The following is a 25915-nucleotide window of genomic DNA, read 5'->3' as shown; positions in this document are numbered from 1 at the left end:
GTACCTGCTGAGTCTATCCACAAGACAGACTGGCGTGTTACATCTCAAGGCAAGAAATGTTTAAAATTGAATGTTTAAACTTAATTCATGCTTTCATTGGTAGCTAATGCATGTGTTTAGTATTAGGGTGGCTCTCTCCCTGCATGATCTGCCAAGGTATAGTGCTAGCTGCCACATTTTGAACAAGTTGTAATTTGTACAGTACTTTAGCTAGCAGGACAATAAATAATACACTGTAATATTTCAACTAGCAAATTTTTCATAGAGAACTTCTTTGTTGAATCCTGATTGTTCCAGAAAAGGAGGCAAGGCATGTATATATATTCAGAGCACAATTTCACGTACACCCTTCTTTGCTATATTATGGATATGTCATTTAAATAAAAAGTGCCATCTAAAATCACCCATAAATTTTCTAATTTCTCCACTAACGTGCTTTTATGCAATGAATTTTGGATAAAGTCCAGAAGGTAAGGACTCTGAATTCCCAAGCTTCAAAACCTTGATGCTATTATTTGTATTTATTTATTTTCAAGTTGGCAGTCTATAAGCTACTCTAAGATTGCGAAAGCCAATTCCAAAAATCTGTACCTCTAGCTTGTACATGTTCCCAAAGGTACCACCAGCTGCTACACTGTATAGTCTCAGCATAAATATATGCTATTAATCCAAATTGCCTGATAACTATGGCCAGGAGTCAGGACACTTGGAAGGGCATTTTTGATATGGACGAGCAGTTTTTCATATGACGACTAAATCCGATTTTGGATGTTTTAGGAAAAACATCCAAAAATCCAGTAGCGAACATGACCATTTTCAAACCAGAAAAACGTCCAACTTTTGTTTCGAAAATGGCCATTTGCTAGATTTGTGCTCAGTCTGTATGATATTCAATGCTATTTCACCGGCCAGGGGCAGCTCCTGGCCACTTAAATAGCACTTAGCCAGTTAAGTACTAATATACAGTGCGAGACAGCCAGTTATCTCTGCTGAATTTTAGCACTTAGCGCACAGGGCTAGATTCTATATATCACGCCTAAAAGTTGGTGTAAAAATAATACGCCTAGGCGTATTCTATAAAGTGTGCCTAAATTTAAGCATAGTTTGTAGAATACGCCTAAATTTCCATGCAGTTTAAAGAATACGCTGAGTGCCCATCCGCGTGACTAAATTTAGTTGTGTGCAGTTATGCCGAATAAAACTTGGTGTCAATGCCAATGCCTAAATTAGGAATGGACCGGGTGATATTCTATAACAATGCACATAGAATCTAGAAATGCCAGGACCCACTATTCCATGTCCAATTAAGTTGTATGCGCAAATCCAGAATACTCCCAGATTTGCACGCACAATTTAAATCACGCTATATAGAATCCAGGGGATAGCGGCTAACCAGCTATATCGTGCAATATAACCAGCTAACTACGAATATTTAGCGCTTCACCAGCTAAGTTTCGCAGCAAAATCAGACTGCATAAATAGCAGTCCTATCTTTAGCTGCTATAAACTTAACTGGCCAATGCAGAATATTAACTTAGCTGCTTAGTTTAAGCCGGGTCACAAAAATACAGATATTTTATGCCGGTCACTGGAAACAGCCCGACATTCAATATCTGAACTCAGCGCCAATCAAAGACCCACAAAAACAAGATATTGGAATGTATGGGGGGGGAGGGCAGCATTCTAGTAGACTGGCCTGTCAGACTTGTGAGTTCTTGTACCAATTAGAGCACTGCTGAGCCCGGTACTCGGACCAGGTTCTGCTTGGCGGGTTTCACCTGCACTGACCACCGTTCCCCAGAGGTTGAGCCCCTAGGTGCAGGCGGCCTGCAGGACTTGGGCAGCAGGCAAGAGAGTGATCCAGGTACAGGCAAAGTCAATAGGCAGGCAACAGGCAAGGGAGTAATCCAGGAACAGGCAATGTCAACAGGCAGGCAGCAGGCAGGAGAGTAATCCAGGTATAGGCAATGTCAATAGGCAAACAACAGGCAAGAGAGTAATCCAGGCACAAGTCAATAGGCAGCAGCAGGCAAGAGAGTAATCCAGGCACAGGCAAAGTCAGCAACGAAGAACAATGTAGAGGAGAAGCACACTACTGAGCAAGTAACACCTACCGAAGCAAGGAGTCTAGGGAGAGCTCAGCTAATAAAGTGCTGGTATCTGGCATCAGCATGGAGAAGGGGCACAGCTATAGGACAAGAGCAGGGGAAGGAGGAACCGGAAGACCAATAGGAGAGAAGCAAGTGGAGCCAGGCAGAGGAAGAGCAGACCCAGGTGGGTGGAAGCAAAGCAATCAAGGAGCCTGGAAGTCAGGCAGAGAGAGAGCAGAGCCAGGTGCATGGAAGCAAAGCAATCAAGGAGCCTGCAGCCAGAGAAGAACTACACACACATGCTCAGGGCTGTGCCAGTCAAGTATGCGTGTCTGACGGGACCTCAAGCAGCCTGAGCACCCCGCTTGCGCTGAGGTAGGGGACATGACATGGCCACACAGACATCCCAGCAGAGCACATAAAAGGTCCCAGGTAAACATCTCACCATTACCCTTTTATATTGCATGGTGAGCCCTCCAAAACCCACCAAAAACCAACTGTACCCAACTGTACACCACTACAATAGCCCTTATGCCTGCAGATGGACAAATGCAAAGTGATGAACACAGAGAAGAATAATCCAAATCATAGTTACCTGATGCTAGGGATCAACTTAAGAGTCAGAACTCAAGAAAAGATCTAGGTGTCATTGTACACAATACACTGAAATCTTTTGCCCAGTGTGCAGTGGTGACAGCAAAAAGCAGACAGGATGCTAGAAATTATTAGAATAGGGATGCAAAATAAAGCCTGGTATGTACTGTTTCGTTCACATCTTTGGGGGGGGGGGGGGGGGGGTCATGCCTTAATCCTTCCAGTGGTCATCTGGTCATTTAGGGCACCTTTTTGTGACTTAGTTGTCATTGAAACAGGTCTAGACCAAAATGTCTTTTAGCCCTGGTCATTTTTGCTTTGTTCCATTATAAATTACACTACTACTCTAGTGCTCTCTAAATTTGTAACAATCAATCCTACTACAGCACTATCTTGTCAACACAGTCTTGTTTGTTGTTTCAATAATCTAGACTTCAGATTTCCGGTGTGTTTATTCAATTTCATAAACTTCACCTCTCCGCTGGTCTTTCTCTTAACAGCGGGAATCCTCATTAGCCTTGATTATTAAATTTTCAATTTTTTGATTTTTCTAAAACATAGCACTTATCTTATATTCCGGCTTTTACCTGGTTAGCTCTACAGTGCGCTTCTGTTTCGTAACTTCTTCGTCTGGAGCAATCACTTTAGTATACCAGTTCCCGTATCCTATAATTAAACATCTTTTGTTAATTTTTCAGCTGTGCTAACCTCTTTATCTTATATCTATATACCATCTCTTGTACTCACAGTTATGCCGTTTTAGCTATCGGACTTTTCTGTCTTTTTGCTTGTGTGCTTATCTTACAATGGCGCCGATCACATGTTTATATAACGTCAGACGCTCTGAAAGCTTCCAATTAGAATATTCGAGAACTCTTTGGATTCCTTATCTATTTCAAACTATTATAAGAAAACTTTCCATTCTATTTATTGTTTAGCCCTGTGGATTTAAGGATTCAAGTCTATATATCCAACGTTGTTCTTTCTGTAATAATATTTTGTTTCGATCTCCCCCCCGTATGGCTAAGGGAACATGGAGGGGCATAATCGACCAGAAACGCCTATCTCCATGGGCGTTAATCTCCGAGAACGGGTCCGTGAAGGGGCGGAGTGAACCGTATTTTTTAAAAAAAATAGACGCCCCATGCTTTATTCGCCAAGGTGTGAGCTGGGCGTTTTGCTTTTCACCGATAATGGAAAATGAAATCGCCCAGCTCAAAAACGAATAAATGCAAGGCATTTGTTCGTGGGAGGGTCCAGGATTCATAGTGCACTGGTCCCCCTCACATGCCAGGACACCAACCGGGCACCCTAGGGGGCACTTTTACAAAAACAAAAAAAAAGGTAAAAGAGCTCCCAGGTGCATAGCACCCTTCCCTTGGGTGTTGAGCCCCCCAAATCCCCCTCAAAAACCCACTGCCCACAAGTCTACACCAGTACTATAGCCCTAAGCGGTGAAGGGGGGCACCTACATGTGGGTACAGGGGGTTTGGGGGGGGGTTGGACGACTAGTAGCATTAAGCAGCACAATTGTAACAGGTAGGGGGGGGATGGGCCTGGGTCCACCTGCCTGACGTCCACTGCACCCCCTAACAACTGTTCCAGGGACCTGCATACTGCTGCTTGGGAGGAGGGTATGACATTTGAGGGTGAAAGTAAAAAGTTGTGAAACATCATTTGTTGTGGTGGGAGGGGGTTAGTGACCACTGGGGGAGTCAGGGGAGGTCATCCCCGACTCCCTCTGGGGGTCATCTGGTCATTTAGGGCACTTTTTGGGGCCTTATTCGTCAAAAAACAGGGTCCAGGAAAAGTGCCCTAAATTCTAGCTACAAACGCATCCATTATCGGCGAAGGGCGCCCATCTCTGTTCGGGTGATAACCACGCCCCAGTTCCGCCTTCACCACGCCTCCGACACTCCCCCGTCAACTTTGTCCGCATCCGCGACGGAGTGCAGTTGAAAGCGTCCAAAGTTCGGCTTTCGATTATGCCGCTTTATTTGTTTTTGTGAGAAGAACGCCCATCTCCCGATTTAGGTCGGAACTTGGGCGTTATTCTCGTTCGATTATAAGCAGGATGGTCTATCACCAAACATTCATACTCATGAAAATCGTGATTCCTTTCCAAGCTATGTTGCACTAGCGGTGCTTCTCTTTTTTTAAATTTTAAGTTGTGTTTATGATCACTCATCCTCATTTTTAAAGATCTTTTTGTCTTCCCCACGTATATTTTCTGACAAGGGCACATTAAGATATATACTACATATGTGGATTCACAATTCGTCTTGTATCTCAACTCATATATTCTCTCATTATGAGGATTCTCAAATTTATCAGTTACTCTCATTATGTTGCAGTATTTACATCTTCCACATCTAGTGTGTCCTGGTAGAATGACATCAACATGATTTTCTCTTTTTTCTTGAAGTAATTCTTTTAAATTTTGATTCCGAGTGAACGCTATTCTAAGGTTTTTCTTGCTAAATGCTGGATGCATTTGCATAAGTTTCCAATTCTTCTTTATGCTTTTTGCAACCTGATTGTTGGTATGGGTATAACGTAATACACACGTTTGTGTATCTGAATCTTTTTTATCGTTATCATTCTTTTTTAATAGTAACGATTCTCTATGATTAAATCTTGCACGTTATATGCTTTGTTGATTATATCATCAGGATAACCTCTTTGTAAAAATTTTTCTTTTAGCGTTTTTGCTTGTTCTTTGAATTTTTTAGTATCATTACATACTCTTCTATAACGCAATAGTTGAGCTATGGGTAAACTTTCTTTCATTCTTTGCGGATGATTACTAGAAAAGTGTAGCAAAGTGTTACGGTCTGTAGCTTTAACATATATGGTGGTATCCAATTTATTTCTTTGTTTTGTAATTTGAATGTCCAAAAAATTAATTTTGGTATTTGACGCTTGCATGGTGAAGGTAATGTTTTTATCTCTTTGGTTCAACCAATCTTTAAACTCAGTTAGTTCATCCAGTGTTCCTTCCCATATTACAAAAACGTCGTCAATATATCTATTCCATTTTTTAATATGAGATTTCCATGGATTTTGGAATATCCATTTATTTTCAAAATCAACCATATTTTCATGAGTATGAATGTTTGGTGATAGACCATGTTCCCTTAGCCATACGGGGGGGGAGATCGAAACAAAATATTATTACAGAAAGAACAACGTTGGATATATAGACTTGAATCCTTAAATCCAACAGGGCTAAACAATAAAATAGAATGGAAAGTTTTCTTATAATAGTTTGAAATAGATAAGGAATCCAAAGAGTTCTCGAATATTCTAATTGGAAGCTTTCAGAGCGTCTGACGTTATATAAACATGTGATCGGCGCCATTGTAAGATAAGCACACAAGCAAAAAGACAGAAAAGTCCGATAGCTAAAACGGCATAACTGTGAGTACAAGAGATGGTATATAGATATAAGATAAACAGGTTAGCACAGCTGAAAAATTAACAAAAGATGTTAATTATAGGATACGGGAACTGGTATACTAAAGTGATTGCTCCAGACGAAGAAGTTACGAAACAGAAGCGCACTGTAGAGCTAACCAGTAAAAGCCGGAATATAAGATAAGTGCTATGTTTTAGAAAAATCAAAAAATTGAAAATTTAATAATCAAGGCTAATGAGGATTCCCGCTGTTAAGAGAAAGACACAGCGGAGAGGTGAAGTTTATGAAATTGAATAAACACACCGGAAATCTGAAGTCTAGATTATTGAAACAACAAACAAGACTGTGTTGACAAGATAGTGCTGTAGTAGGATTGTTTGTTCCATTATAGCAGGAAAACGGCTAAGTTTTGGGAATGCCCATATCCCGCCCCCAAGACACCGCCTTGTGATTTGCACACATAGCAAAGAAAAATGTCTCAAATTCGAGTACTGAAAATCAAGATTTGGATGTTTTTCAGAGAAAAACCTCCAAATGCCACTTTATGCGGGTTCTGAGATGTTTTTATCTTTTGAAAATGAGCCCCTAGGGGTGTCTGTGGTATCCTTATCTGTGATCATCTTCACAAAGAGTTCTTTCCTTTCCTCACCATCACACAAACTTCATCCTCCCAAAACAACTTTATCAGCACCTCATATCTCTAACCCTTCACATCTGTTTAGAACAAACCATGACCTACAAGATCAGAGAAAATGAGAGACCCAGTAGTACCAACAGAACTGTTTTCCATCTCAATAGAGCATCATCATACAGTGGTGGAAATAAGTATTTGATCCCTTGCTGATTTTGTAAGTTTGCCCACTGACAAAGACATGAGCAGCCCATAATTGAAGGGTAGGTTATTGGTAACAGTGAGAGATAGCACATCACAAATTAAATCTGGAAAATCACATTGTGGAAAGTATATGAATTTATTTGCATTCTGCAGAGGGAAATAAGTATTTAATCCCTCTGGCAAACAAGACCTAATACTTGGTGGCAAAACCCTTGTTGGCAAGCACAGCGGTCAGACGTCTTCTGTAGTTGATGATGAGGTTTGCACACATGTCAGGAGGAATTTTGGTCCACTCCTCTTTGCAGATCATCTCTAAATCATTAAGAGTTCTGGGCTGTCGCTTGGCAACTCGCAGCTTCAGCTCCCTCCATAAGTTTTCAATGGGATTAAGGTCTGGTGACTGGCTAGGCCACTCCATGACCCTAATGTGCTTCTTCCTGAGCCACTCCTTTGTTGCCTTGGCTGTATGTTTTGGGTCATTGTCGTGCTGGAAGACCCAGCCACGACCCATTTTTAAGGCCCTGGCGGAGGGAAGGAGGTTGTCACTCAGAATTGTACGGTACATGGCCCCATCCATTCTCCCATTGATGCGGTGAAGTAGTCCTGTGCCCTTAGCAGAGAAACACCCCCAAAACATAACATTTCCACCTCCATGCTTGACAGTGGGGACGGTGTTCTTTGGGTCATAGGCAGCATTTCTCTTCCTCCAAACACGGCGAGTTGAGTTCACGCCAAAGAGCTCAATTTTTGTCTCATCTGACCACAGCACCTTCTCCCAATCACTCTCGGCATCATCCAGGTGTTCACTGGCAAACTTCAGACAGGCCGTCACATGTGCCTTCCGGAGCAGGGGGACCTTGCGGGCACTGCAGGATTGCAATCCGTTATGTCGTAATGTGTTACCAATGGTTTTCGTGGTGACAGTGGTCCCAGCTGCCTTGAGATCATTGACAAGTTCCCCCCTTGTAGTTGTAGGCTGATTTCTAACCTTCCTCATGATCAAGGATACCCCACGAGGTGAGATTTTGCGTGGAGCCCCAGATCTTTGTCGATTGACAGTCATTTTGTACTTCTTCCATTTTCTTACTATGGCACCAACAGTTGTCTCCTTCTCGCCCAGCGTCTTACTGATGGTTTTGTAGCCCATTCCAGCCTTGTGCAGGTGTATGATCTTGTCCCTGACATCCTTAGACAGCTCCTTGCTCTTGGCCATTTTGTAGAGGTTAGAGTCTGACTGATTCACTGAGTCTGTGGACAGGTGTCTTTCATACAGGTGACCATTGCCGACAGCTGTCTGTCATGCAGGTAACGAGTTGATTTGGAGCATCTACCTGGTCTGTAGGGGCCAGATCTCTTACTGGTTGGTGGGGGATCAAATACTTATTTCCCTCTACAGAATGCAAATAAATTCATATACTTTCCACAATGTGATTTTCCGGATTTAATTTGTGATGTGCTATCTCTCACTGTTACCAATAACCTACCCTTCAATTATGGGCTGCTCATGTCTTTGTCAGTGGGCAAACTTACAAAATCAGCAAGGGATCAAATACTTATTTCCACCACTGTATCTGATACTGCCATAAGGGCAAATTCAGCACCACACTCTTCTATAATACCTGACTGAAATATATGTATCTCTTTACTGTTCTATAGATATGTTACTAATTGAGCAGTCATGTTCCTCTCCCAAACATTTGCTAAACAAGAAAGATTTTGTTACTGATCTGTAGCAGTGGCTCTCAACCCAGGACTTGGGACTCTCACAACCAGTCTAGTTTTCAGAATATCCACAATGGATATGCATAAAATACATCTGTATATATTATTTCCCTTGTATGCAAATCCATCTCATGCACTGGCTGGGTGTGCCCATTTTAACATATAGGGTAGGAGCGAGTGGGGATCACTCCTACCCAGAATATTCCCACTGGACCACTTATCTTGGGGGCCTGTCTTGGGGAGGGCGAGTGTTCTTGGGGTGGGTTGATCTTGGGGGGGGGGGGAGGATTCTGGAGGAGGGTTGGAACTTGTGGGAGGAGTGGTCAGGAGTGGGGTGTCTGAATCAGCTAAGGAGGAGAGCACATCCAGCAATGTCATCCACTACCTGGAAACAAAGCCAGTGCCGGCACTTGAATAACTAAGTAATCAAAAGTTAGGACTGATTTTTATGCAGTCTTATTTGGTCACTTAGCTAGTCAGATACTGGCACTGAATATTGCCAGCACCTACATGGCTTCCAGCAACTCCCCAACTTTGCCCTCAGAATGCCCCTCTCCAGTTCACATTGTAAATGGATGGTTAGTGTCAATATTCAGTGGCACTGAAGGAGGGTACGTGCTGGCACGGTGTACCAGCACCTTTTTTTCTCAGGGCCAACTCACCTGCCCATCCTCAGCACCCCAACTTTCCGTTCGTGCCACCCTGCATTGAAGTCTTTTATTTTTCCCCTCAAGTTGCAGTGGCAGTGAAAGCAGCAGGCAGGCTCACCAACTGCCTTCCTTTCCCTCTCAGCATCCTGCCTTCCTCTGATGTAATTTCCTTTCTGCGAGGATGGGACGCTGAGGGAAGGGAAGCGAGGAGGCGAGCCTGCCTGCTGCCTTCGCTGCCGCTGCGACTTGAAGTAAAATAAAAGAGTTCAACGCAGGGTGGAAGGAATGGAAAGTCAGGGAGCTGAGGGCGAACAGGTGGGGCTGGGGTTGAATCAAACTTGGGGCAGGTGGAGGCTGGGGAAAGTCACTGGACATGGGTGGAAGGTGAGGATAGGGGGCAAGGAGAATCGCTGGACATGGAGGAGAGGGCAGAGGAGAATTGCTGGACATGAATGGGAGGGAAGGATAGGGACAGAGGAGAATCGCTGGACATGGATGGTTAGGGGGGCAGAGGAGAATCACTGGACATAGATGGGAGGAAAGGGCGGGGGAGAGAGGAGAATCGCTGGACATGGATGGGAGGGAAGGGCAGGGGAGAGAGGAGAATCAATGGACATGGATGGGAGGGAAGGACGGGGCAAAGGAGAATCACTGGACATGGATGGGCGGGCAGAAGAGAATCGCTGGACATGGATGGGAGGAGAGGCCAGGGAAGAGAGGAGAAATCACTGGATTTGGAGGGGAGGGGCAGAGGAGAATCACTGGACACAGATGTGAGGGCAGGGGCAGAGGAGAATTGCTGGACATGGATGGGAGGAGAGGGCAGGGGAGAGAGGAGAGTTGCTGGACATGGATGGGAGGGAAGGATAGGGGCAAAGGAGAATCGCTGGACATGGATGGGAGAGGAGGGCAGAGGAGAATCACTTGACATGGATGGAAGGGGAGGGCAGGGGAGAGAGGAGAGTTGCTGGACATGGATGGATGGAGGGGAGGGCAGGAGAAATGTTGTACATGGATGGAGGAGAGGGAAGACAGAAAGGAGATGCACATGGATGGAGGGGAGGGGAGAGAGGAGAATGATGGACCTGGATGGAGTGGAGGGCAGGGAAGAGAGGAGAAATGTTGGAGGGAAGGAAAAACAAAGGAAGGAGAAGCACATGGATGGAGTGGAGGGGGGGAGAGGAGAAATGCTGGACATGAATGAAGACAGAGGAGGAGATGCACATGGATTTAGGGGAGAGAGGAGAAATTCTGAACACGGATGGAGGGAAGGGAAGACAGGAAGGAGATGCACATGGATGGAGGGGAGAGAGTTGAAATACTGGACATGGATGGAGAGGAGGATAGAGAGAGGAAGTGAGATGAGCATGGATGGAGGGGAGGGAAGGAGGAGAGGAGAAATGCTGGACACGGATGGAGGGGAAGGAAGACAGAGGAGGAGATGCACATGGATTTAGGGGAGATGAGAAATTCTGGATATGGATGGAAGGGAGGGGAGAGAGTTGAAATGCTGGACATGAATGGAGGAGAGGGAAGACAGAAGAAGTGAGATGAACATGGATGGAGGGGAGGAGAGAGGAGAAATGCTGAACATAGATGGAGGGAGAGAGAAAAAATGCTAGATATGGATGGATGAGAGGGAAGAGAGATGCATATGGATGGAGGGGAGAGAAAAATAGGAAGGAGATGCATACTGACGGAGATGAGGGAAAGGGAAAAGAGGAGAAAAACTGCACGTGGATGGAGAAAATAGGCAAAAGCTGGATCCACTCTATACCTCCTCCAGTCAAGTCTGCGGAGGACCCAGCTTTTACCTATGGATGTAGGGCAAGAAATGAAGAAGAAAGGAGGAACGTAAAGAAATAAATAGAAATGAAGCCATGGAAGTGGAGTTAAGGGAGCAGAGAGAGAGAGAGCAGCAGAATCAGAGACTAGGACCAACATGATCAGAAAAACAAAGTCACCAGACAACAAAGGTAGAAAAATCATTTTATTTTCATTTTAGTGTTTGGAATATGTCCAATCTGAGAACTTACATCTGCTGTCTTTTGCACTGGGTATACTGGAGCTGTAACAGCTTACAGAAATTATTTATAATGAAAAAAAATCACAAGTTACTTTTTTTTCCTATACTGGTATAGTATTTTCAATGATACCCATTTATATGTGCCATGGCTGGTAAAAGGGGTGTGGCTACTGTGGGTGTGGCTACCATAGGGGTGGGGTGTCCTGTTTTTCAGGACATGGATTTATTGGTTGCCTTTTCTCGGGGTAAAAATATTAAAGAATTGGTTAGTCCTTCTGAATTACCCCGGTTGGAAGAGACTAGACAAGAACAAGTCCCACTTGGTCACTTCTGTTGTGGTCGATGTATGACATGTGATATAACTGCTGTGGGAGATAGATTTGTTAATCCTATAGACCAAAAAGTTTATGTCTCTTGCTGGCATACGGATTGCCATTCTACACATGTCATATATGTGCTGCAATGTGCTTGTGGGAAGATATATGTGGGTAAAACGACTAGATCATTGAACATTCGCATTAATGAACATAGATCCAGTATTGCCCTCGGAAAAACAGGAGCTCCTCTTGTGGCTCATTAGTGCATCGCATGTTTTCAATGACTTCACTGTGAGAGTTCTAGATCAGGTAATTCCAACTGGGCGGGGTGGAGATTTGAATAGACATCTCCTACAGTTGGAACAGAAATGGATTTTTCGTCTCCATTCTCTTGAACCGCAGGGTTTAAACACTAAGTTGGAATGGACAGTGTTTTTTTAATAAGACAAGTGGTTTTGAAGATTATGAAGGCAGGTCATGTAGCTAGTGGAATGTGGGATTTTTGTGAGTCCTCAGAGTGGATGTTTGATATTGAACTGCATCTGTGTATGTGTGTTGAAGATAGGTATACTTGTTGTTTGTTTGGTGGTTTTGAGATATGTGTGTGTGGTGGTTTCTTTAAGGTTAATTAAGTAGGTAACACTAGGTGGGGCAGTAAGGTATTTAGGATAAAGCCCTTCTGGTGTATGCTACTTTTTGCCTCCTCACAGAAAGTCAGTGTTTTGGATGGTAGTTTGTAAGTATTTGAAATGTATGTTTAAGATAGGTACAATTGTTGTTTGGTTGATGGTTTTGAGATATGTGTGTGTAGGTGGTTTTTAAGGTTAATTTAGCAGGTAGCACTGGGTGGGGCAGTAAGGTATTTAAGTGGACAAAGCCCTTCTGGTGTGTGCTATTTTTTGCTTCCACACACAGAGTTAGCAGTCTGGAAGGTAGTCTGGAAGTATTTGGAATTTTGGTTTGGGTTGAGTGGGTCCTTGTTCTCTCAGTGTGTTTAATTAATTGTGCTTTATGTTGTAGGCAAGATTGTCCAGTTGTCAAAGTACGGTCATGCTGAGGGTCCCCCCGTTTGCCCCTGAAGAAGCCCTGTGGTGGTGAAACAGGTCCATTGGGCAGGGAAGCCCGATGGCGACCGCTTTGCAGCTAAGTGATGTTTAACATTATGGGCAATGCAGCTTTTGATATTTAATATTTGATTTGTTACCAAATTTGAGCACATAGGAGGATGGTGAGAAAGTGACCAGTGATTGATTTGTAGTGACGCTCATGTAGAGCACAACTTGTTCAGCATTATTGCTGTATGTCACTTATCTGAGGTCCTTTCCACTTTTCCTTATCACTGTTTTTGAACAGGGTTCCCATTCATATAAACCCGTTCTTTTTTTGTTTGATATTTTGGATTTTTTTGAGCGGTAGTTCCCCTACTGAGTATTGTTACCATAGGGGTGGGGCCATATATGATGACTCTGCCCACAATGAGTACCAGTACCTTTTTTCCTACAAAAAAAGCACTGGGAGGAAGAGATACCAGGATGGGTATGAGAAAAAGAAGAGTTATCAGTATTTGTAGGGGCATGATCAGAAAGACAGATGCTGGACCTTTGGGAGGGAGTGAGGGAAAGAAATGCCAGGATATACAGGTAAGGAGGGAGACAGATGTTAGACCCATGAAGGGAGGGGACAGGAGAGAGGGAAGAGAGGGGCACACTTGAAGGACCCCAGAAGGGACAGTGCTGCTGAATATTGGTGTCTGGCTTGCAGAGCATGATTTAAGTAGGCAGGAGGCATTTCTGCCTACTTAAATTGCTTTGAATATTGGGCAGTAAAAATTCTTTGGAGCTTGGTTCATTAATTGGCTGTTTTGTATAGGGGTTTCCAGAAATATGGTACTTATATATGTAAATGCAAGCATTGCACTTGCAGAGGTGCCAAGGGTGGCCCATCCCAAAGCTGGAGATTTACCTCCACTATTCTGTAGATTGAGGGCCAATGAGTGAGGTTGGTGTGCCGACAAAGGAGCGTGACTAAGGAGCTCCTTTGTATGCTTCTTAGTGCGGCCTTAGCAAGGAGTTGGTGAAGTGAATGGAAATTCTGGGGTATTATTTTGTAATGTGTTGTTATTCTATTCCAGTTATAGAGGGATTGGGCATTATGGTGATTTATTGAATACCAGAAAATGTAAGAAAAGAAAGCGAGTATTCAGACCTATTGTTATTGAGCAGGAGATGGATGCTTTTAAATTGATTGTACATCAGATTTATTTTATTGTTCTTGTTAATGCTAGATGTGCGAGAAATAAGTTTTGACTGTTATGTGATTTGATTTTAGAGCTGTCTATAAATGTATTATATATTACTGAGAGATGGTTGCTAGAATCTGATGTAGATATTTTGAATCAATTAACATCCCCCTCCTGTGTTTCATATTCACATTCTCAATCTGTGAAGCAGAAAGGAGGTGGTGTGTTGATTGTGAGGGATTCTTATTTATCTTTGTTATGAAACTGTATTTTTAATTTCTCCATTTAAAAAGATTCTTCTAGTGTATTTTCCTCTGAGCATTCTGCATTCTGTAATACCAGCACTAGTCCGGTGCTAATCGCTTCTAGTGCTGGCGTTACATTTTGAGTGAGAACTGGCCCACCAGACAGCATCTGGTAGAAGCCTACTTTTCTTTACAGAATACTTGCTTAACAGGGTATATACTCACCTGTACACTTAAGTTCAAATGCTGACACTATTCATAATGCTAATGTAAATGTGTGCATCAAATTTAAGGTAATATGCATGCAACTTACAGCATTCTGTACCATAGGCACATAGGACTAGATTCTACATATGGCGCCTGAAAAATCGGCACCAAAAATATTTCCAGCTAGGTGTATTCTACAAATCGTGTCTAGATTTATGCACGATTTATAGAATACACCTAACCGGTTTATAAACTATGCCTAGCGGCCATGCCCGTGCCTAACTCTAGGTGCATCCATTTATGCCAAGTAAAACTTGGTGTAAATACCGGCGCCTAAGTTAGTCACAGAGCAGATGTATTGTATAACTGTGCATGTAGATTTTCGGAATGCTCAAGGTCCACCCAATCCATGCCCCATTTTTGGCAGCATGCATCAGAATTTACACGCGCCACTTTACAGAATATGCCTAACAAGTTGTGTGCATAAATTCTAATTAATGCCAATTAGTGTCAATAATTGCTTGTTAAGTGGCCATTATCGGCACTGACTGGCTTGTTAAGTAATTAAACTGCGTGCGCAAATCCAGAATATGAATGGATTTGCGCACACAATTTTGATCGTGCTATATATAATCTGGGGATAACTGCACACCCTGCCCATAGTCCACCTAGACTCCACATGTGTATACCTACCTGCAAACTAAATGCTATTGAAGATATGCACCTAGTTACAGAATATTATCGTGCAGTGAAGTAAAGCAAAAAGAGTCAGAGCCAAGGATGTACAGTGCACTTATATATTCAAAAAAATGCATGAAAGATATAGATCCACAAAAAGATGGCGTCCATGTACCACTAATCTTCTAATATAATAAAACGCACCGTGAACGTTCTGAAGACAACGTTCTGAAGCCACTCAAACACTCCCTGTAGGGTTCGTGGATTCGTGGTGTGAAGCCAGCCAGCCGTCTCTGCCCCGCCCTCGCGTCAAACGTCATGACGTCGAGGGCGGAAAAAAAAAAATTCCGGCAGCGTCAGGGAAGGAGGCGGCGCTCCCGACGTCTCTAGCCTTCCCTTCGCTGTGTTCCGCCTTCTTCTGACATCAAGGATGACGTCAGAAGAAGGCGGAACACAGCGAAGGGAAAGCTAGACGTCGGGAGCGCCGCCTCCTTCCCTGACGCTGCGCTGCCGGAATCGCCACAGAGGTAAATTTAAAAAGAAGAAGAAAAAAAAAAGGGATGTTGGGGGGAGAGAAGAGGGTGGGCAGTAAAGTTGAACAATGGGAGCGGGAGGGCAGGGGAGAAACGACAGCATGGATGCGAAGGGGGGGGGGGAGAAGAGGGCGGGCCAGGCTGGACATGGGAGAGAGAGGAGCATGGATGCGAGGGGGGGTCATGGAAGGGAGAGAGGGGACTTGCTGGAAAAGGATGAATGGAGGCGGCAGGGGACAGAGGAGCATGGATGGGCATGGATTGGGAGGGCAGGGCTCAGGGAGAGAGGGGAATTGCTGGAAAGGGATGAATGGAGGGGGCAGGGGACAGAGGAGCATGGATGGGCATGGATTGGGAGGGCAGGGCTCAGGGAGAGAGGGGAATTGCTGGATAGGGATGAATGGAGGGGACAGATGGGCATGGATGGATATGGATTGCAGGGCAGGGCTCAGGGAGAGAGGGGAATTGCTGGATAGGGATGAATGGAGGGGGCAGGTGACAGAGGAGCATGGATGGGCATGGATTGGGAGGGCAGGGCTCAGGGAGAGAGGGGAATTGCTGGAAAAGGATGAATGGAGGGGGCAGGGGACAGATGGGCATGGATTGGGAGGGCAGGGCTCACACTCTCTCTCTCATATACAATGTCTTTCTGACTCTCACTCTCACACACTCTGTCTCACACTGTATCACATTCACTCTCTATGTGCCACACAGTCACTCACATACTCGCTTGGTCTCATACACTCACTCTCACAGAGAATCTGTGTCTCACACACACTCTCTCTCTCGCCCACACACACACACACTCTCTCTCACACTGTGTCTCACATACACACTTGCATACACTCTCATTCTCACACACACACTCTCTCACAAACACACTCACACCCAGACTCACTCTCTCTCTCTCACACACACACACTCACACTTTCACTCTGACTCTCAAACAGTCACTCTCACATACACTCTCCCAAACATACACACTCCGAGGAAAACCTTGCTAGCGCCCGTTTCATTTGTGTCAGAAACGGGCCTTTTTTACTAGTCAATTAATAAATCAAAACTCTCAGTCAATGGATACAATAACTGGAGGAACAAGACTCACGGCCATGTTTCAGCGAGAATGCCTGTGCCAGGAGTCATGCATTTTGTCTTTACGAGGGAATTGGTATCGACTGAATGCTTCCTTCCCTTCAGAATGACCTGGCTAGAGGTTTTCCAGCAGGCAAAACAAAATGTCAGCCCTTCCCCCTTACTGTACTTGTCAAGACAGCTGAAGCTGATTGAGCCAGATTTTAGTAAATAAGCTCCTTGAAGGGTCTTTTACTACAGTGTGTTAGTTTGGGTGGTAAGTGATCAAGTAATAATTACAGAGCCTGAGCGCCTACCACTAGGGGGTGTTCCATGCATCTCCCTATACAGTTACTGTACAGGAAAAACCTTTACTGCATGGCAAGCACAGTGCCAGTATGGCTGCACGCCTATTAAAGAGGTGACAAGTGCATCTGTGCTATATGCATACAGGCCAGTATGCGGTATGATACTGTGCATTATCTGCAAGGTACAGTCCACATTCTTTCCCCACTCATTTCCCATCCCATTCCAGCATATGCAGTTACCCCTGGATTCTATCAATAGTGCCCAAAGTTGGGCGTTCACATTTGGGAGTGCACCCAATTTGCATGTGCACTTTGAGTAACGAGCCAATTAGCACCAATAATCAGGTGCTATCAATTATTGGTGTTAATTGGCAGCAATTTGGATTTGCATGTGCACCTTGCTGCTATTCTATAAAGATGCATGTGCAAATCTTTTAGTGTGTAAGTGAAAAGGGGGCATGGTTACAGGAGGCGCATAGGCAAGTCAGGGGCATTCACTAAAGATGCACATGATACTATAGGATTTGGGCGAACTGCACCTAATTTACACGTGATGATTTATACCAGGTTTCAGTAGGCGGAAAACCTTCATACCCAAAGTTGGGCACAGATCCCAGCACTATGCGATTTTCTATAAACAGTACTAAACTCGGAGTGCCGTTTACAGAATAGCGGTCAGTGTGCATTTTTTTTCAGCGTCCAAATTTAGGTCTCATTTACTGAATCTAGTCCTTAATGCACTAATTAATGTACTGTGTTATGTCAGGGCAGTAACGATTACAATGACCGTGAACCAATTCACATGGCAACTGCTTCTTGCATTTAATAAAAAGGCTCCTCAATGTCCTTACATATTTCTTTTAGATAACTCCATAAACTGAATGTATATGCTGCAGATCCTATATATCACATTTAATCAATGACTAAGACAAGTAGAAGCTCAGAAATAGACATGGAATAGCCTCACAGATGCAGGAATTTGGGTGTAATACAGTAATAATACTCCTAATAAGCACATGTAATTTAAATTTACATAATGCTTTTGCTCCCAGCTGGATCCCAATATGCTTTATCGTAATGCTACAAAATCATGCAGGCAGACACCTGTGGGATATATGCACAAAATGACACAACTTGAAGGGAAAAAAGGATGTGATTATTTCTTAATTACTTGGTTATTAAATAATCTCTACATACCTCATGGGGGATATAATCTTGTGGTAGCTTCTCCAGCATTTCATCAGCGAGACGCTGCACTACGGTTTCTCTGGTCTCTCCTCCCCCACTACCACTGTCCTTAGGCTGAATGTTCACTATGGTGCTCAAGGTCTCATTTGCCATGTTTGTCTGATATGTTATGTCCGCATTAGGGTGAAGACCAAACACCTGAACATTAGAAGTGAAAGGTTTTTGAATTAAGAAAATCAGACACATCAAACACATTAGCTGAACAAAGCAAACTGGATTTTGCAAAATACCACAGCTTAGAACTACACTCATGTTCATAATAATCTGTAGTCCTTTCTTCCCTTACTGCTTTATTATTTTCTCCAAAACTACTACATGTACTTTGTATATTGTAACTTTTTATCAGTTAATATTTTGTTAGCATCTTCAACAATTTAAGAATTATCTTCTGTCATTTCTATTTCCTTATTACTAATTTTACCATAACAATATTTCAAGGATACCTTGAATTTGGAAAGATAATATTGTTATACAAGATGAATCCAACAATATAACAAAAAAAAAAAACCAAGAAACAAAACGGAACATTAACACAATATTATCATTTAAAAATAGAAAAAGAAGGGGGGGACTCCTTGAGTTGGAGAGCTCAAAGGGATAAAGGAAATCTTATGTCATAAAATGAAACTTGGGGGAAAAAACAGGAGCATCAAAACAAGGAGGTTGAAATTCCAATATAGCACAATCAGTTTGGGAGAGTGACAGCAACTACATGACCTGAAGGAGATTTCCTGCCTTCAATAAACTGTTCAATTGTTTAAGGTTCAAAGAAGATATAATTATTGCCCTCAATCTTAATACAACATTTGCAGGGCAATTGAAGGAAAAAGGTCACCCCCATAACCAATACCTGAAGGTGCAATGCCAAATTTATTTATTTGTTCTTGTATTCCACTGTTATCCAAAAACAAGTTTTGGTTCAAAGTGGCTTACAAATTGCATTCTGGTTAGCAGTTACAGTATTGGTTTACATGTTACATTTGCCCTCCATTGCCCTCAGGTACCAAACTTAGATTGTGAGCCCTCTAGGGACAGAGAAAGTACCTGCATATAATGTGTACAGCGCTGCGTATGTCTAGTAGCGCTATAGAAATGATTAGTAGTAGTAAGACTTATTGTGAAGGTTTATGGTTAAAGATTACATAAGTACATAAGTAATGCCACACTGGGAAAAGACCAAGGGTCCATCGAGCCCAGCATCCTGTCCACGACAGAGGCCAATCCAGGCCAAGGGCACCTGGCAAGCTTCCCAAACATACAAACATTCTATACATGTTATTCCTGGAATTGTGGATTTTTCCCCAAGTCCATTTAGTAGTGGTTTATGGACTTGTCCTTTAGGAAACCGTCTAACCCCTTTTTAAACTCTGCCAAGCTAACCGCCTTCACTACGTTCTCCAGCAACAAATTCCAGAGTTTAATTACGCGTTGGGTGAAGGAAAATTTTCTCCGATTTGTTTTAAATTTACTACACTGTAGTTTCATCGCATGCCCCCTAGTCCTAGTATTTTTGGAAAGCGTGAACAGACACTTCACATCCACCTGTTCCACTCCACTCATCTAATATAATAAAACGCACCGTGAACGTTCTAATGAGGACAACGTTCTGTGAAGCCCTGAAGCCATCTGACGTCACTGAAGCTGTAGGGTTCGTGGATTCGTGGTGTGAAGCCTTCAAGCCAGCCAGCCGTCTCTGCCCCGCCCTCGCGAAAAAAACAAACAAATCGGGAAGCGAAACGTCAGGGAAGGAGGCGGCGCTCCCGACGTCTAGCCTTCCCTTCGCTGTGTTCCGCCTTCAAAACAAGGCGGAACACAGCGAAGGGAAAGCTAGACGTCGGGAGCGCCGCCTCCTTCCCTGACGCTTCGCTGCACGAACCGCCACGGAGGTAAAGTTAAAAAGAATAAAAAAAAAAAAAGGGATGCATGGATGCGAAGGGGTGGGGGGGCATGGATGCGAGGCATGGATGCGAAGGGGGGGGGGGGGAAGAAGAGGGCGGGCCAGGCGGGGACATGGGAGAGAGTAGCATGGAGGCGAGGGGGGGGTCATGGAAGGGCGAGAGGGGACTTGCTGGAAAAGGATGAATGGAGGCGGCAGGGGACAGAGGAGCATGGATGGGTATGGATTAGGAGGACAGGGCACAGGGAGAGAGGGGAATTACTGGAAATGGATGAATGGAGGGGGCAGGGGACAGAGGAGCATGGATGGGCATGGATTGGGAGGGCAGGACTCAGGGAGAGAGGGAAATTGCTGGATAGGGAAAAATGGAGGGGCCAGGTGACAGATGAGCATGGATGGGCATGGATTGGAAGGGCAGGACTCAGGGAGAGGGGAATTGCTGGATAGGGATGAATGGAGGGGACAGATGGGCATGGATGGATATGGATTGCAGAGCAGGCCTCAGGCAGAGAGGGGAAATGCTGGATAGGGAAAAATGGAGGGGCCAGGTGACAGAGGAGCATGGATGGGCATGGATTGGAAGGGCAGGACTCAGGGAGAGGGGAATTGCTGGATAGGGATGAATGGAGGGGACAGATGGGCATGGATGGATATGGATTGCAGAGCAGGCCTCAGGCAGAGAGGGGAAATGCTGGATAGGGAAAAATGGAGGGGCCAGGTGACAGAGGAGCATGGATGGGCATGGATTGGAAGGGCAGGACTCAGGGAGAGGGGAATTGCTGCATAGGGATGAATGGAGGGGACAGATGGGCATGGATGGATATGGATTGCAGAGCAGGCCTCAGGCAGAGAGGGGAAATGCTGGATAGGGAAAAATGGAGGGGCCAGGTGACAGATGAGCATGGATGGGCATGGATTGGAAGGGCAGGAGTCAGGGAGAGGGGAATTGCTGGATAGGGATGAATGGAGGGGACAGATGGGCATGGATGGATATGGATTGCAGAGCAGGCCTCAGGCAGAGAGGGGAAATGCTGGATAGGGAAAATGGAGGGGCCAGGTGACAGAGGAGCATGGATGGGCATGGATTGGAAGGGCAGGACTCAGGGAGAGGGGAATTGCTGCATAGGGATGAATGGAGGGGACAGATGGGCATGGATGGATATGGATTGCAGGGCAGGCCTCAGGCAGAGAGGGGAAATGCTGGATAGGGATGAATGGAGGGGGCAGGTGACAGACAAACATGGATGGCCATGGATTGGGAGGGCAGGGCTCAGGGACAGAGGGGAATTGCTGGAAAAGGATGAATGGAGGGGGCAGGGGACAGATGGCCATGGATTGGGAGGGCACGGCTCACACTCTCTCTCTCATATACAATGTCTTTCTGACTCTCACTCTCACACACTCTGTCTCACACTGTATCACATTCACTCTCTATGTGCCACACAGTCACTCACACACTCGCTTGGTGTCATACACACACTCTCGCAGAGAATCTGTGTCTCACACACACTCTCTCTCTTGCCCACACACACACACTCTCTCTCACACTGTGTCTCACATACACACTTGCACACACTCTCATTCTCACACACACTCTCTCACAAACACACTCACACCCAGACTCACTCTCTCTCTCACACACTCACACTTTCACTCTGACTCTCAAACAGTCACTCTCACATACACTCTCCCAAACATACACACTCCAAGGAAAACCTTGCTAGCGCCCGTTTCATTTGTGTCAGAAACGGGCCTTTTTACTAGTTATTTTATATACCTCTATCATGTCTCCCCTCAGCCATCTCTTCTCCAAGCTGAAAAGCCCTAACCTCCTTAGTCTTTCTTCATAGGGAAGTCGTCCCATCCCCGCTATAATTTTAGTCGCCCTTCGCTGCACCTTTTCCAATTCCACTATATCTTTCTTGAGATGCGGCGACCAGAATTGAACACAATACTCAAGGTGCGGTCGCACCATGGAGCGATATAACGGATTTATAACATCCTCACACCTGTTTTCCATACCTTTCCTAATAATACCCAACATTCTATTCACTTTCCTAGCCGCAGCAGCACACTGAGCAGAAGGTTTCAGTGTATTATCGATGACGACACCCAGATCCCTTTCTCGGTCCGTAACTCCTAACGTGGAACCTTGCATGACGTAGCTATAATTCGGGTTCTTTTTTCCCACATGCATCACCTTGCACTTGTTCACATTAAACGTCATCTGCCATCTAGCCGCCTAGTCTCTCAGTCTCTTAAGGTCCTTCTGTAATTTTTCACAATCCTGTCGCGAGTTAACGACCTTGAATAACTTTGTGTCATCAGCAAATTTAATTACCTCGCTAGTTACTCCCATCTCTAAATTATTTATAAATATATTAAAAAGCAGCGGTCCTAGCACAGACCCCTGAGAAACCCCACTAACTACCCTTCTCCATTGTGAATACTGCCCATTTAACCCCACTCTCTGTTTCCTATCCTTCAACCAGTTTTTAATCCACAATAGGACTTTTCATCTATCCCATGACCCTCCAATTTCCTCTGTAGCCTTTCATGAGGTACCTTGTCAAACGCCTTTTGAAAATCCAGAGATACAATATCAATCGGTTCCCCTTTGTCCACAAGTTTGTTTACTCCTTCAAAGAATTGAAGTAAATTGGTTGGACCTATAAGGATATTTTATGATTAGTAATTGGGATGAGCAGCGATAGCTATTTAATGTAGAATTTGTAATGTTTTCAGTTCTTTTCTAAATAGACGATAGTTTGTGATGCTTCTGGTGATTTTTGGTATAGTTCCACCATTTGGAGCCCAGGTAGGTAAATCCAGCCATGTAGATAGTTTTGTAGGTTATGTTTCTGCAGTTTGGTAGATGAAGAAGTAGGTAATTTCTGGTTTCTGGGCTTGCATTTCTTGGGGATAGTTCTACCAAGTCTAGCATGTATTCTGGGAACATACCAAATAATATTTTGTAGATGATGGTGCTCGTTTTGAAGATCAGTCTTGCCTTGATTGGCAGCCAGTGTAGTGTTTTGAGTACTGAGGTAGTTCTTTCATATTTCAACTTCTTGAAAATTAGCCTTGTTTTGGACGGTTTGCAACGATTTCAGTGTGTTTTCCTTGCAACCAATGTATACTGCATTGTAGTAGTCCAGTTGTGAAAGTATTGTCGATTGTATGATTGCCTAGGTAAGTAGTCCTGATCCTTCTCAGTTTCCATAGTGTTCTGAAGCATTTTGCTGTGACTGCTGATATTTGACTATATAGTGTTAGGTGTTTGTCAAGAATGATTCCCAGTGTTTTTAATTGTGCTTCAATTTAGTACGTTTGGTGGTTGATTGTGAAGTTTTGGTGGGCTGTGAGGTTGTGTGCACTTGATAGTAACAGAAATTTGGTCTTGTCTCTATTTAATTTAAGTCTGAAAGTTTCTGCCCTGTTTTCCATAAGGTCCAGACCTGTTTTGATTTTGTCCATTATTTCTGTGCTGTTGTTGTTGGAAAGGTATGTATGGTGGCATTTGATCTGCGTATATGAATATGTTGAAACCCAAGATTTCCAGTTTTTTTCCAAGTGTTGCCATCAATACATTGAATAGTGTTGGCAATATTGGACAGCCCTCCTCAATGACGATGCGTTACTAGTGTCCAGAGTAGCTACAAAGCCATGGGGACTAATGCTTTTGATGTACTGGATTTCTGTGTGCTAAAAAGTCTTTCATGCACAGCCTCTCTAGCTTTTTGAGTTCTCTTCTGCATTTGAATACAGAGTGAACAATTAAAGGTCTTACTGTGATTAGGGCCCAGACATTTTAGGCGCACGTCATGTGGGTCAGTCACAGACATGGTCCTATTACAGTATGTGACCTGATTAAACCCACTTGCAGGTTTTTGAAACATACGTGAAAAATAGCTGCAGTGAAATCAAATGGCTCAATTATGAAAAAGGGGAAAATAACTTATTTTATTTTTATCCCAGCCAGAGCTCAGGCCTAAAATTAGCTGCAAGCTGTGAAAAAATGAAAGAAAATAAAAGGGTTGAAAAACTATGAAAAAAGAGGGAGGGTAGAAAAATCCCTCACAAAAAAAAAAAAGAGAAAAATCCTGTGCTACTCACAAAACTGAAGAGGCAGAAAGGCAAAAAAAATGTAAGAAAATAGTTTTATTCGCTGCCAAGATGCACATTTCTTCTCAGCTCTGCAGAGAAAGTGAAACTGTGGGTCCCGTGTGACTCAGGCAGGCGGGAAGACACTCATGCCTGTGTGGTGTGGGCCTTCCAAAGGCGTCTAAACATTTGATATGCTGGGTAGCATATGTGCCAGGGCTTCATCAGGGGACGTCACCCATCAGTGAGAAGACTATGCCTTGCTTGTCCTCAAAGAATTTACTAGTACTTCATCACAGGTTTCTTTTTTCCAGTTACATGTGATATTAAATCAGTATACACTAACACACCTCAACAAAGGGTTTTCGAAATCATTTTCAGTTATGAGAAACTTGACCTCATACTTGACAAATTCATTCTTCATTTTTATTACAATTTGCCTCAATTGGTTTACAAAAGCTTTTTTGTTCTAATTCGAGATAATTTTTATTATCACATTAAAGTAAGAGCGATGGGGGCAACAATGGCCCTAGATGTTGACAACATTTATATGGAATTTTTTTTTTTTTTTACAGGAGTTTAAGCAGCTCTCCATTTAAAACTTCAGTTGAAACAGTTTTTTTGTATGTCTTAATGGATGTGACCCAAATTTGCATTTCACTTATGTTTACAGTACTCAGTCCATAACGTTTTTGAATATCTTAATTTCCAGATCTGAGGATTTTTTTGTTTTTGTGTATGTTTCAAAAAACACAGGCGCACAACACATTGCTTTATTTCACAAGCTGCTCTCTGCGACATTTATGCACTAATTTACCAGTGGGAGAACTTTTTCATTTAAAAAGATTGTGTTCTTCAGTAAATTACTTTAAACAACACGGTAAGGAGATGTGGAGGGGCATTTTCGAAAGGGACGTCCAAGTTGCGATTTGGACGTCCCTTGCAAAACGGCGAAATCCAATGGCGGAGAAACCCGTGTTTTCGAAACAAGATGGACGTCCATCTTTCATTTCGAAAATACTGTCAGAGACATCTAAATCCTTAAATTTGGACGTCCCTAAATTTGGTCGTCCCTAGACATGGATGTTTCTGACTTTCGGCGATTTTTGAAATCAAAGATGTCCATGTCAAAAACATCCAAATGCATGCCATTTGGATGTGGGAGGAGCCAGCATTTGTAGTGCACTGGTCCCCCTGACATACCAGGACAGCAATCGGGCACCCTAGGGGGCACTGCAGTGGACTTAATAAATTGTTCCCAGGAACACAGCTCCCTTACCTTGGGTGCTGAGCCCGCCCAACCCCCCCCCCCTCCCAAACCCACAACTCTACACCACTACCATAGCCTTTACGGGTGAAGGGATCTTGCCAGGTATTTGTGACCTGGCTTGGCCACTGTTGGAAACAGGATGCTGGGCTTGTTGGTCCTTTGGTCTTTCCCAGTATGGCAATACTTATGTACTTATGTAAAGGGGGCACCTATATATGGGTACAGTGGGTTTGTGGTGGGTTTTGGAGAGCTTGCTGTTCCCTCCACAAACGTAACAGATAGGGGGGGGGGGATGGGGCTAGGTCCGCCTGTCTGAAGTGCACTGCAGTACCCACTAAAACTGCTCCCGGGACCTTCATGTGCTGTCATGGACCTGAGTATGACATCTGAGGCTCACATAGAGGCTGGCACGACATATTTTGAAAGATGCTTTTTGAGGGTGGGAGGGGGTTAGTGACCACTG

General features: G+C 43.9%; 1 protein-coding gene across 1 annotated transcript in view; it reads right to left on the bottom strand.

Moving 5' to 3' along the window:
* LOC115471141 (dynein heavy chain 5, axonemal-like) overlaps window positions 1-25915 on the bottom strand; it is a 766968-nt gene that overhangs the window by 72654 nt on the left and 668399 nt on the right. The window contains 1 exon segment of the mRNA XM_030204834.1: window positions 18131-18319. Within this exon segment, the coding sequence (XP_030060694.1) occupies window positions 18131-18319 (189 nt within the window).

The sequence above is a fragment of the Microcaecilia unicolor genome, chromosome 1 (assembly GCF_901765095.1).
Source record: "Microcaecilia unicolor chromosome 1, aMicUni1.1, whole genome shotgun sequence".
NCBI lineage: Eukaryota > Metazoa > Chordata > Amphibia > Gymnophiona > Siphonopidae > Microcaecilia > Microcaecilia unicolor.
This window is presented reverse-complemented; position numbering and strand designations above follow the sequence as displayed.